Below are 14086 nucleotides of genomic sequence, written 5' to 3' on the forward strand. Positions count from 1 at the left end.
TTTCAGAGTGTGGTAGAAGTCAGGGATGGCAGCATGTCTGTATAACAAGAAGAGAAGATTTCTCTTCTGATGTTAGTGATACTTCCCTAACAAACAGTATGGATTAATAGGATACATCTGTAGACTTTTGAAAATATTTGGCATATACTCACTCATTCTGAAATGCAGGAAATAAAGAAATATTACATTGCCTATATCTCAAAGAACAAACAGAGCTAATTAAATAATTGGTAAATAGAGAACACATAGCCTGACACATGTTTGAGATTACACACATGATTCTGTAGAAAATAACTGTAAGCACTACTAATGCTGTAAGAATGGGGTTCAAGCACTAACACATGGACATCACATTTTTCAAGTTTTCTTGGTGAAAAAGTGCAAGGCAGTTCAGTCTTTTCATAAATGGCGCTGATGTCTTAGGAAGCTGCTTTTTTTTTTTTTTTTTTTTTTTTTTTTCAGTTCAGAAGGAGATCATTGCCCTGCTTCTGAGTTTCATGTTATAATGTGTCCTCCTGGCCACCAGTGAATGTCCTGAACTGATCACAGAACAACAAAATGCATGTGGAGCGAGGGGCAAACTTAGAACCATCAGAAGGTGACCCCCTGGAATCACCTTGTCCCTCTTTCTGTCCTCTGCATTTCAAAGATGGCAGACTCTTGCCAGGGCTTACAAAGGCTTGTTTGACTTGGTGAGGTGATCACTGTTTCTTGTTTTGTTGGCTTTTGCCCTTTAATGCCCAATAGCATTTTTTGAGAAATAAATGCTTAAGAAGGACAAAACATCCCAATTATCATAACCGGCTTTTTGTTGTGTTTGTTTTTTTTTTTTTTAAATGACACATCCATCCATGGATTTTTTGAGAGAATTGTCCCTTATTTTAGTTGGGGCATGGAGTACTTTCCTTCAAAGCCTTGCCAGTAAACTCTGGAGGTTACAGTCAACGTTTCTGAACTGGAAGGGTCCATTAGGCTCCCGGGAATTACATGACTATAACGCACGGGACACAGCATGGATTCCTACTGGTTGGGCTGGTAGAGTACCCCGCTAAAGAGAAGAGCCAAATCCGGAGTTACCACCATCAGATCCTGTCAACTCTGTTCCTAAAACCCTTCCAGGGCAATGCTGCTGGCTTTATATCAGAAGCTGTGGGGGCTAGGGCCTCACATGCCAGCATGCACGCAGAGGAAGAAGGGGAGCAAGTGATTATAAGCCAGCCTGTAGAGGATAAAAATGTCTAGAGGATAGCAAGTGACATATATGTTGCTACCTACATATTTCCTTCTTACTTGCAATGCCCAATATCCTGTCTTGACCAAAAGGTTTGAGAGCACTGCCTAGCCTAACATGGTCGCCCGAGATTACTCAAGGATAGGAGCACCCCAGTACCCCACTGGGAGATACCATTTGTATACATTCCCAGGGTGTGACCCCTGGTGGTTTGGGACGCCACACCCTCCCTTCTTCTCGGAGGGAATTGTGCATAAAACTAACATTATTGTTATAATAACTATTATTGTTCCATTAGCCTTTAACTGGCCTGCTTTCTAATGCATGGAACTTCCCATGTTTTTAAACCTCAAACCAAACAGTGTTGAAGGAACAGACTACCATGATTGATTTAATGCAACATATGCTAAAGATTACCCTGGAATATCTATCTGGTTCCTGAATTAATCTGGCTTACAACTTTCACTTCTAATGACATGTTTGTATGACATGATGCATTGTAGTATGTGGCTTTTCTAGTAGAAACATTATGTCCATTTCCCCTTGAGGACTCGGTTTCACAGTAATTTTATTATTAGAGTAGTCATATAATATTCACTTTGTCTTTTGTAAGAATCTCGAGCCTTCAAATACAGTTGGGTGATGAACAGGCACAGTGCTTAAGAGTAATATGGATTTTATCCAGCAGTGACATGGCATCTTAGTTACAAAGACCACCAACGGAGAACAATAAACTAGTTTGATTTAAGTCTTCTTGTCCATTTCCTGCACATGGTCCTGGGGCCCAACTCCCCCCCTTGAATTCCTAGGAATCCCTCCTGCTAAAAATTAGTGCATTGTGGCCTCTATTTGAGTCTTTATTCTAAAATCGTGTGTACTAAGAATGCTGGAGATACTCCTTCTTTTGTCATTTTTATAGAGATGAACTCATGGCTCATTTTGGAAGCGTTATGCTGCTTCTAATAGTTTAATCACATGAAGGTCACTTGGACACAGTTCAAAAAACCCTAAATTTTAAAGCAGTCACCATTTTTCGCACAAATTCACTCTGAATTGTAGTTCTTATTCCTTTTAGATCTTCACAATGTTCCCAGCCCGAGGTTATGTGTGTGCAATAAAGGGATAACACATTTTCCAAATTCTGATTTTCGGTAGCCAGTCCCCAGACACCACTCATCCTGGTGTTTTGATTAGGGTGTGTTCTAATAGGAATTGCTGTTTCCACAAAGCTGAGACTAAGACCGAAGGTGGTCCCACATGAAACAGAAGGTACCAGACCCTTCCTTCTGCTCCATTTTCTAGCCAGCAGCAGCACCTGTGTTCAAACCATCTGAGTAAAGCTTAGAGGGCTGGCGGTCTCGAGTCCCCCTACAAAATTGCAGTTCTTTTTAATAACTGCTCATCTTTTTTTTTTTTTAGATTTTTATTTATTTATTTGACAGACAGAGATCACAAGTAGGCAGAGAGGCAGGTAGAGAGAGAGAGGGAGAAGCAGGCTCCCTGCCGAGCAGAGAGCCCGATGCGGGGCTCGATCCCAAGACTCTGAGATCATGACCTGAGCCGAAGGCAGAGGCTTAACCCACTGAGCCACCCGGGTGCCCCAATAGCTGCTCATCTTATATTCATATTTACCTTACTGCTTTAGAGACTAATTTTTTTTTTCTTGAGCAAGAGAAATTGATTAGAGCTAAAATAACAAGAAATTAATCCCATCTTTACCTAGTAGGGACAGTAGTTTCTGCTTCTCCTCCTATTATATGAGCATTTTGGCAATTTCTAATGATATGAGTTGACAAAAACTTGGGCCTAAAACAGGAATTGAGTCCTGTCCCATGAAAGCCATAACACGGATCTGATGAGCACAAAGTTTGATTAGAAAGTGTATTTTGCCAAACACGACCCATTATTTCTCAGTATAAAAAAGAGGATGCTACTTGATAATTTAAATTCACTTTCTGATTATGTATGCCTTTTGACATAGCAGTCACACAAATAAAAGAGAAATCTTTAAGAGAAGGACCTATGTAGCTTAACGTGTTCAGAGGCTCAGAACTGTGTCTTCTCCCACATTTCCTGGAACAGAACAAAAGGCATTCCAACTGAAAGGGCAAATTGGCCCCAGTACGCTGCTTTGAAATTTAAACCCTTGGGTTTGGCCCTCCAGCTGCTGCAAGGTAGAATGGGTTCATGTGAAAAAAATAGTCTATTCTTATCAGTGGCTTCCATGAGTAGCCTTTGGAGTTTTCTGAAACATTCTCATGAACACATGGGGTAAGAAGTTGATTCTAGTCTTTATTCTACTTCCTGAGTCCTAGTACCGCACTCTATAAAACAGGCAGTAATAGAAAGTTTAGTTGGAAAGGTGTAGTACAAAAGAAATCATAACGATCTTATCTTATCTCTTCTCAAGTGTATTTATATATATATATACGTACATATATATGTACGTATATATATATATGTATATACATACATAGAGAGAGAATTTATTTTTTAAATGTCCCTAAAATATTTCTTTTGGTTTTCATGAGAATATATTTTGAAAAATTTGTCATCCTCATGTTAAAGTTGTTCAAAGGAAGATTTAATCTTTTGAAAGCTACTATTGTAGCAAACTTTATCTGTAATTGAAACAAAAGCTTATCTTTTTTGACTTAGGTTTTTGTGTTAGTAGATAATCTAATTTTTTTCGGTGTGGCTCTGAAATTGCATTTCACAAAGACCTGTTTTTTAATCAAGCAGATCACACATTTGTTTGACTAACAAATCTAATATTTAGGTATCTGTGATAATATTGCTTCTGCGGAAAAAAAAAAAAGTATCTAATTGCCCCCAAATACCATTCTAGTACATGCTGAAAAAATGTGAGTGCTGTCTGTGCTTTCAAAATCTTTATTTTTTTCTCTTTAGAATTGTCTTTCATTTTCAAAGAGCTTTTCAATGCAGAAATTTTCATTTCTACATGAATATAATTTCAATTAGCTCTTATACTTAAGTAGTTTTAATATTAGTGGCATCTGGGAGCTCCTTCCAATAGCTCATTGTATGTCTGACTCATTTCAAAAGTGTGCTTATACTTATAATCTCTAGCACTAATAAGCGATACACTTTTAATAGTATGAATTTGTGATATAAACAAATATCAGAGGGCAGTTGCATTCCTTGTATTGCATACCAGTTTTCTTTCAGTTTTAGTAATTAACAAATGAATATGGGTATGGGTTTTGTTAAACAAATAAAGCACACCTCAAAAGATTATTGAACTGACATACCCAACTGTAGAACCCTATAAAAATAGCAAGCATAATTTAACTATGCTAAGCAGAGGTCAGGAGAATGAAATTATAACCTAGAGAAGTAGAGAATTCAGCCACCTGAGATCTGACCCCACTACTCCATTTTACAGATCTGGAAGCAGATGACACATTTGTCAGCAAGTGTGCTCTTGGGTCAAGGAGAGGACTGGGAATTTTTTTTTTTTTTTTTTTAAGTTATGTCAAGTGCAACGATGTTCTATTTGGATTGATCAGTGGACTTCAGATTTCCTTTTTTTTGTTTCACAAAATAGCAAAAGACGGCTCCTTGGAGTTTAATAGGTTTTATTTAAATACTATGTTTATTTGCTAATGTTCAGGCCTTAATAAGTGTCATATGCCAAATGTTCTAAGTGTTGTATTAATACTGTTGAATAGAGCTGATACTTCAAATTCCAGGCCGGAATCTACATTTTTTCACAATAGTCCTCGGTTCATCTATTTTGCAGTCAAAAATACCAGTGTTTAAGATGACAGAGATAACTTCATGAATTCATACGCTTATTTTATCTCAGGTATTTGAGACCATATTGATTTTTTGTAGCATCACAGTTCAGATTTTTTTTAACGTAAACACAGACTTGAGTATATGTAGAGTATGTGTTATTTAAAATATTAAAAATATTTTCTTGCCTAGGAAGCCAGACCCGTTATAGAATTTCTTTTATTTTTGCCAAGAGGAGCACCTCGTTTTGCTAGGTATCAAATTTTTTAAAAACCGGAAAGCTGGCATAAATTATTTGTGAAGACCATTCCATTGACTCTCTGAAATAGCAAGAAGAGGTACGCTTTGAAGACTTCAGAGATGTGAAACGTACCACTTACTTCGTAGCCATGAACCTCCTGTGCTCCCATTCCCCACCAACTACTCCTAAGCAACCAGGGGGCCAGTCATAGCAACTGGAACACTTCATCTTTAAACCAAGGTGTCAGGTTTCTATTTTATCTGTAAAAAAAAGTAACATGAATATATTTGACATCTACCTCAGCAAACAAATTAATGCTAATTAAAGATTAATGTGTTGTAATTAGCATTAAAAATGCAATTAAATTGTGAGTAAATGGACCAGGAATAGAAAATGGTTCGACGTCTCACTGCCTGGTTTTTCATATTCTGCCTTTTGTTTTTGCAGCAAATAGAGGAAGCGGGGCAGCAGGCAGCTCCCAGACTGGAGATGCTCTGGGGAAAGCACTTGCTTCGGTGAGGAAATATTGACTTTGGACTTCATATGTGCCATTGTGGAAGGGTGAACTTTAATCAGAAGTGGACATTTGGAATTGTAGAAAATGAATGGCAAACAGCCTTGATTTCTGGAAATGATAGCTTTCTTGCAGAATGGTGGTTGGAAAATTTGAGGAGAGAACTCTGAAGCTTCCAGGGAAGGACTGACCCTTCCAGGTTGTCTCCTTACAATGGTGCCAAGCAGTCCTCTGCTATGGATTTGTGGATATTCTCAGGGCCTTCTGGTGTATAGATCTTCTATCTTGATTTCTTATTTTTCTCTAAAGACATATAGTACTACTCATGGATTAACTAAGACTGATTTTGCAGGGAGCAATTCTAAAACACTTTGGGAAAGGCATTTAAAGAAAAGAAAAAGAAAAAAGACCATACCGAGCTCCGTGAGAAATTGTTGCATAATTGGCACCTGGGGACTCCGTTTCTTTTCCTCACCTGTCTGCTGCCAGGAGGCTAGAATTGAGCATTCCTTGCACGTTCACTAGTGATAAAGTATCCCACCTCGTTTGTGTGAGGGAGTATGCCTGTTGTTGTCTTCAAAAGCTAAATGTAGCCATTTGCAAATGTAAGTGGGGATTTGTTGCTCTAACATTTGGTCTCTTTGGTTAGCTTTTCCTTACCATTGGGAGCATAAAGTAAGTTTAATTCAGCATTGGGACCTAAGTGGAAGTTTATACTTCATCTGGGCATTCTTAAGCCTTAGCATTAAATGCCTTAATCGTGGTGGAGAAGGAGTTGGACAAAAATCATAGAAATGATGCTGTCTAACCTGTTTGGTGGAGGAAGAAAGGGGAGCTTGGGGTGTCCATGTGGCTTGCTCACAGCCACGGAGCCACAGTAGGACATGGGAGGGAAAGCACAGTCTACTGACTGTGGTCCAGTACTGTCCCCGCCATTTTACATGAGCTCATAATTCTTAGTTTGAAAAATTAAAGTGTTAAATCTTTCATTTTATGATATTGGTACTAGAGTCCATTGTTACGTGTATTTTATGACTTGTAAGTTTTAGGTGAATTGCAATGACACTTGGTTATTTAACGAATTGTTGATTCTTTATTCCTAATAAATGAGGGTTTGTTTCTTTTTTTCTTCTCCCCCACTCTTTTTTTTTTTTTTTTTTAAGATCTATTCTCCAGATCACACTAACAACAGCTTTTCATCAAACCCTTCAACTCCTGTTGGCTCTCCTCCTTCTCTCTCAGGTACTGTACCTAAATCCAGTCCCATCATAGTACCAGTGTAGGAGAACGATTTCCCTCTTGTACTTCCTGGTCTGGTAGGTGGAAACTCCCTCCCTCCAAAAGCTCAAAACAGAACATTTCTGAACAGAAAAATGGAAAGGTCTGTCTTTTCCTCTGCCGTATGAAAGTACAGCCATTCACATCCAAAATTTTTCTCAAAAATTACATGTTTTTAGAATACATAGGCATATGGAAAACTTCCTAAACTCTGTAGAAGATATTCAGCAGAATAACATACTCTAAGAAGACATCTCAGGTGAGAAAAGCCAGTTAATACAGTCAGGAATATGAATATAGATTATATAGCCATCAAATATAGACTGTTCAAAAGGATCATTTCCTACGGAAATTTTAGGCTTTCCACGAGTCCTTTTTAAAGTCCACGTCCCTGACGTGATTGAGGAAAACTCTAATTGTGTGACTAGAGAAGTAACTGCATGGAGTAAAATGAAATGTTTGCCTTAAAATATTACGTATTAGTATGACCTATGGCTTCCAATAATAAAATTATAAGTTGTTGAATTATGTTAGTAAAGCGTTTCACTTTTCAGAGGTCCATTTAAGAGGCTCGTTGCCGTTCTCGTATAAATGCTTCCAGAAGGCCCTATCTGGTGCGTGTCTCTGTTCTTGGAAAGGAGGACAGGTGGCTTCCAAAAAAGAGTCTGAATCGCATCTGTACCTGATTGAAACTTGACCTTACTGTAATTTATAGTGAAGTCACTTGCCTAGATGCTGCCTTCTCGATCCCTGTTACTCCCCGCAGCAGCTCTCACAGGGCATCATAAACTGGGTTCCCTGGTAGAAAGCAGGAGGTTTCAGACTGCACAAAGCTTTCAGAGGCGATGGCCATGGCTTGGGGGGACCAAATATCAGCCTTTTCCAAGTCTCCGTTGATATCGGGTGGGGGCTGCCGCAAAATGGAGAGGGGTGGCTGGACGTTTAAGTCTGCGTGTCCCAATGGACAGAATTGAAACTGGAAGGACACAGAGATGCTATGAAGGGGATCATGGAACTGCCATGAAATATTCCCCATGACAGAAAAGGAACAGAAAGTTGAGAGGTGTTATCCACTCCTGGGTCAGTATTCTACTGTTAGGCTCTGGGACATGATCACCAGCGTCAGTGTCCAGAGCCAACACGGAGCCCAGTGAGGCAGGTGGTGAGGGAGTCTGAGCAGGGAGAACTCCAAGGTCCCCATTTCCAACAAAGCAGCTCTAATTTCATCTATTTTATCATTTGGGGGGGAAAAATCTAGAGTCTAATACAGTTTGAGAACGACTATTTTGGTCCGGTGCTCCGATGTTACAGATGAGCGTACGAAGGCCCGGAAGGGGGACGTGATTTGCTGGGGCGGCACACACGTCAGTACCAGAGCTTGGGCGACAGTCCAGCGCTCACCATCCTGCCACTGCATTTCTAGGTTAATGACGAGAAGGTTCGGATGCACAATTCATTCCAGAAAATGCCACAAACACACAAATTCTGAGCAGCGTGCTCTATGTGGGAGACAGAGAAACAAGGCCAATTTACAGGTCCAGCTAATGCCCCATGAAAGACCCCATGTTAGGAAGAGTGAACTTTATGAAGATGTAAACATGGGGATTAATTGCTATTTTCACACTGAAAGTAGCTGGCTTTGTCCACTGCAAGTAACTGAACAAACTATCCGACTTTTATTTAGCATAAAAATGCACATCCATGCACACCCAGAAATGATAGGAAGAAGGAATTTTTTTTTAAATGTTAAGCGTGTCGGGAATAAGATTACAGTGAGATCACAGATTTTTTTTTCCTTTCTTGAATTATTTCTTAGTTTCCACACAGAGTATGCATTACTGTGAGTTTAAAAGTGGTTTTTATTTTGTAGGTCAGACATGTAATATTTATTGTAGCAGGAATCAAGTTTAGTGGATCACAAAATAATTATTTTCTTTAGAAGAAACCACTTACTTATTACTGTTGTTATATTGAGTTTTTAAATTTCTGGTTTGGTGGATCACTGCCAACTAATCTTAGTCCCTCAAAAAGTTTGGAAGCCTTATCCCTCCTTAAGGATCATTTTTAAAACAAGTAGCACTTCTGTTGTTCATTGGTGAGAGAATTTTGGTTTCACAAACTGGCCTTGCATGAAGGGGTAACAAAACCCCCCTTTGCATTCTTAAAAGTGCCTTGACTTTATAGGGATCTCTTTCCTTCAGGAGGAACCCTTCTCTGGCTTAAATTCAGAACCAATTAGACGTTCCCTTTGGGGAGGAAGCCCAGAGAATTCAGGGTCTACATCAAGTTTGAAACTGAAGATGTTTTCCTTGTCCCAGAATTCTTGTATGGGGAGTTTACATGTATTTATCTTAATTGTCCAAAGAAAATAAGCATTTCTAAAAGAACTGTTTAAAATATCTGCGAGATTGTTTTCAGATTATATAGATCTCATTGTAATCTCCATTTTAATATCAGCAGGCACAGCTGTTTGGTCTAGAAATGGAGGACAGGCCTCATCATCTCCTAATTATGAAGGACCCTTACACTCTTTGGTAAGTCTCATCTGCTAATCTCTCCTCTAGACATTTGGTGACCATGTTTCTCTTTTCGCATCTGCTTTGACTCTTAGTCTCATCTCACTAACAGAAACTTGAGATCAATGTTAAGTACACAAGTTTGGTTAGAGCTAGAGTTACTAGACTATCATTTATTCCTGTTCGTAGATTAGAACCCAGATTCTACTACAGTGTAAACCCCAGGGCTCCAAATACCTAAGACCAGGTAAGAGATTAAAAATCTTGGAAAGACAGCGGCATCCACCCGGTCTTTGGGAACAAACCCAAACTGTTCTTTGGGAACAGTCTATGAGTTGTTAATTTCCTAATACAAGAGTGCTAGTAGTGTTTCAGCCGAGCTGCCTAGCTGGACCACTTGGCGATTCGGTATCCCTCTGCTTTCCTTTCCAGAGTGGCAGGCTTATAGGTGTTCTCCTCTTGACCTCTGATAAGAAGCCTACTGTCTGTTTCCTCGTTCACTTTGGTTCTCCTAGAAGTAACATCATGAAGTGTCTGCTCTTCCAGTAAGGAATAGCTGAAAATTTCCGTGGGTGTAATTAATATTATAAACACTCCCATGATGATTCAGTGTCTGACACTCTAGTCTCTGTCAGCTCATGGTGGATGTGGCTGGAAATGTACATGAAATCACCCTGCCCTGGGTGGCCTTTGGTTAGTGTGTGAATCAAATGGGGGAGACGTAACAACAAGGAGCTCTTAAGTCTTCCAGAGGTGGGTTTCCCTCCTTTCATCCCTATTTTGAGACAGAACATGGAAGAGGCATTGATTGATCTGTCCATCTAACTTAATGTCTTGTCAGAAGCTCAGTTTTTCCTTTCTTCCCTTCTGGCTTACTGTTTAAATTAAGGAAAAATCTAAAAATGGAAATATGGAGGTGGATTCCCCTTGGCTCTGGCCTTCCTTGCTGTAGTGTGGGATCATCCAGCTCAGCATTTTAGCCACTAAAGGCAAGCACAGGGTGAGACAAGGTATACATTACCTGCCTTGCCTGCATTAATTAATCTGTAGCCCACATCCACATAATCCATAGTTTTTCTAAGTGTTTACCTGAATTGGTTATTCTGTGGGACCCATCCATCAAAACTAGGTGATGTCCAACTGCAGAACCGTAAAGACTCGGTTTATAGTTAGGAGCTCTAGCTTTAGTTCTCTGAATACTCACCACTCACAAGGTGATTCACAAGCAGAAACTGCTCTCTCTACCAGGAAGCTGTGAGCCATGAAGGGTGATAGTTGCACGTATTACTTCTCTTCAGGGCTCACATGCACACTTGGAAGTATGTATTACCGTTCCCTTTTTTATAAATTATGAAATATAGACTCAAATAAGTTTAGTACCTTTGCAAAGATTTCATAAGTAACAGCGAAGAGTTTAGGGGAGGTCCCTTCACAACAAAGCCCCCCCAAATCAGAATGTTCTGTACCATAGACTAACTGTATTAGACACACATTCCTTCTGTCAGTATAGAATAATTTGAAATTGTTTTTCTCAGGCAGTAGAGCTGGCACAGCCATTTGCACAGCCCATTGGAAATCAGTAGGTTGTAGCATGAGCTACCACACAGAGACACTAGATTTGAAGTCCAAAGACTTAGGTTCAACCCTAACTATACCATTTCCAGGCATTGGGTCACCACATAATTAGTACTCAAGTTCTTTGAGCCTCATTTGCGTGGCTATATGGAACGGATATAATTCTTCCCTGCTTGCCTTATACATGGAGAATGGAGATCCAGTCACATGGCATATCTTAAAATGTCACACTGGAGAGTGGTATGCAAATGTTTTCTTGCTGTCATTATTGATCATACTGCAGAAGGTGAATACACATCTACATGTCCTTTTTCTTCACCAAAAACTATAGTATAAGCCTTAATCTAGTTGCAGAAAACAGGATCCCAGGGGCAGGCATGGAAAAAAAAAAGATCAGTTGGTTTTGAATTGTATAATTTAATTATATAGGTAGTGAATGTTATAGAGGAAGGGCTTTGGAGTCAATTAGAAGTCCCTGGTGAACAATTAATTCATGTCTTCGTGATTCTTCAGTCTTGAAATCTCATACCACTTTGGTTGACAAAGTTGTAATGACTTTTCTGTATCTATTTTGAGTTCCCACTCCCCTTTACACACACGCTGGTGATAATAGAAAGCACTGATAAGAAACACTGGAAAAATAGGTAGTACTCAATAAGAAATATATATAGAAATAAGAAATTATAGTCTGCAAGCATTTACCTGTCCCTGACTTGGTACTTAGCCCTGTACCATATGCTGCAGAAGAGGTGAAGGAAATATGCCTCTGAGAAGGTAACAAAGACAATTTAAATGGGAAACTACAAATACATCGTTTACCCATTGTTAATTTTTTGAAAATTTTAATCAGTGCCTGCTAGAATGTTTCTTAAATCCTACAGATTTTTTTTTTCCTGAAGTAAATCTAAATTTTCTTTCAAGCTAGTGGAATATAGTATAGCATATATACGTTGTAATATCCTGAAGGAATTACAAAATATACTTTGTTCATGAAAAATAACACTATGATATACCATTGACATTTTTCACTAGTTTCCTGGGAAGGTCACTGTTTATTTTTTATTATTGTTTCAAGGAAACACATTTTATTGGAAACATATATTCAGAAACTCAAAGTATGATTTGTGTCAACTCCAGTTTTACTTCGGTAACCTATGCATGCATTTCAAACTAAATCAAATTTCACATCATTCATTAACCAACAGCAAAGCCGAATTGAAGATCGCTTAGAAAGACTGGATGATGCTATTCACGTTCTCCGGAACCACGCAGTGGGCCCGTCCACAGCTATGCCTGGTGGTCACGGGGACATGCATGGAATCATTGGACCTTCTCATAATGGAGCAATGGGTGGTCTGGGCTCAGGGTATGGAACCGGTCTTCTTTCAGCCAACAGACATTCACTCATGGTAAGTGAGATTTGTGGACTCTTCAGTTACTGTATAGAATTAGAATTTCAAGTGTAAATACCACTGCTGTTGTTTCTTGAGTTTCTTGCATTTTGCCTATTTAAAATTTATGAGTCCATGTGCTTGAGTATGTTCACAGGGTTATACAATCATCACCAGAGGCTAATTTTAGGATGTTTTACCCCCTGAAAAAAGAAAAGAAATTCCCATGCCAGTAGTAGTTACTCTCCATTCCTTCCTCTCCCTGGACCTTGGCAATGACTAGTGTGTTCTATCTCTATAATTTTCCTATCTTAGATATTTCCTACCACTGGAATCATACAATATGTGGTGGTCTTTTCAGTTCGTGTAATGTTTTCAGCCTTTATACATATTTCATCCTGTACCAGATCATCATTCCTTTTTGTTGCCAAACAAGATTCCATTGTATAGAGATACGTTATTATTATCCATTCACCAGATGATGGGTATTTGGGCTAAATCCACTCCTTGACGATTATGAATAATGCTCCTATGAACATTGACATACAAGTTTTTGGGTGGACGTGTGTTTTAATGTCACTTGAGTATATACCTAGGAGGACATTGCTGGGCCATGGCCGGTGTTTTAAATTCTTCATCTTAGTGACGTCACCTAGAGGACCCAGCTTGTTTGTACATGTTATATTACTGGTATTTCACATATGAAGAGGTTGAACCCAAATCAATGTCCTTTGATTCTTTGTGTGGGAGGTAGGAATATGTGGTGTGTTTATCTGTCTAAGGATACGGTGTGGGACTGTGTGATTTAAAGATATGGTAGTTTATCACTGCCTATTTATGAATAAGTTGTCTATTTAAATAATATTTAAACAGATCTGTCTGTATTACAACTGGAATTTCAATTCTGCGCATTGCATTTGGAAACAGTTTGGGAATGCATCCCCCTTTTTGGGTGATGATGAAAATTTGGATTTTTTAAAAGATTTATTTATGAGCGAGAGAGGGGGAGCATGAGTGCGTGGGGAGGGGCGGAGGGAAAGCAGGAGAGAAACCCTAGCAGACTCCATCCCGAGCGCTGAGCCCCTGTGGGGCTTGATCCCAAAACCCTTGAGGTCATGATCTGCACTGAAACCAAGAGTCAGAGACTTAATGGACTGTGCCATCCAAGTGCCCCAAAATTCAGAATCTTCTTAACAAAATGTTAAGTGATGACAGTAGGGTGACTGAATGGTGGAGAATGTATTACTAATGATTCTGTGTATTCTGCTTCTTATAAACTCCTGCTTGATCAACAAACACCTTAGTGTCCTTTTTTGTACCTGTAGGCTCTTAAAAAGTTGCTTGGATGAAGGTCTGCCTTCTTTCTTTTTTTTTTTTTTTTTAAAGATTTTATTTATTTATTTGACTGACAGAGATCACAAGTAGGCAGAGAGGCAGGCAGAGAGAGAGAGAGAGAGAGAGAGAGGAGGAAGCAGGCTCCCTGTGGAGCAGAGAGCCCGAAGTGGGGCTCGATCCCAGGACCCTGGGATCATGACCTGAGCTGAAGGCAGAGGCTTTAACCCACTGAGCCACCGAGGTGCC

The 14086-nt window shown here is 39.4% G+C and overlaps 1 protein-coding gene across 15 annotated transcripts in view; it reads left to right on the forward strand.

The window, feature by feature from the left end:
- Positions 1–14086, forward strand: part of TCF4 (transcription factor 4) — a 357366-nt gene that overhangs the window by 312654 nt on the left and 30626 nt on the right. For all 15 annotated transcript variants that reach the window (XM_047698493.1, XM_047698501.1, XM_047698494.1 and 12 more), the window contains 4 exons: positions 5679–5746; positions 6909–6987; positions 9481–9557; positions 12320–12523. In XM_047698493.1, the coding sequence (XP_047554449.1) occupies positions 5679–5746; positions 6909–6987; positions 9481–9557; positions 12320–12523 (428 nt within the window). The remainder of the gene's footprint in view (positions 1–5678; positions 5747–6908; positions 6988–9480; positions 9558–12319; positions 12524–14086) is intronic.

Source organism: Lutra lutra, chromosome 12, assembly GCF_902655055.1.
Source record: "Lutra lutra chromosome 12, mLutLut1.2, whole genome shotgun sequence".
NCBI lineage: Eukaryota > Metazoa > Chordata > Mammalia > Carnivora > Mustelidae > Lutra > Lutra lutra.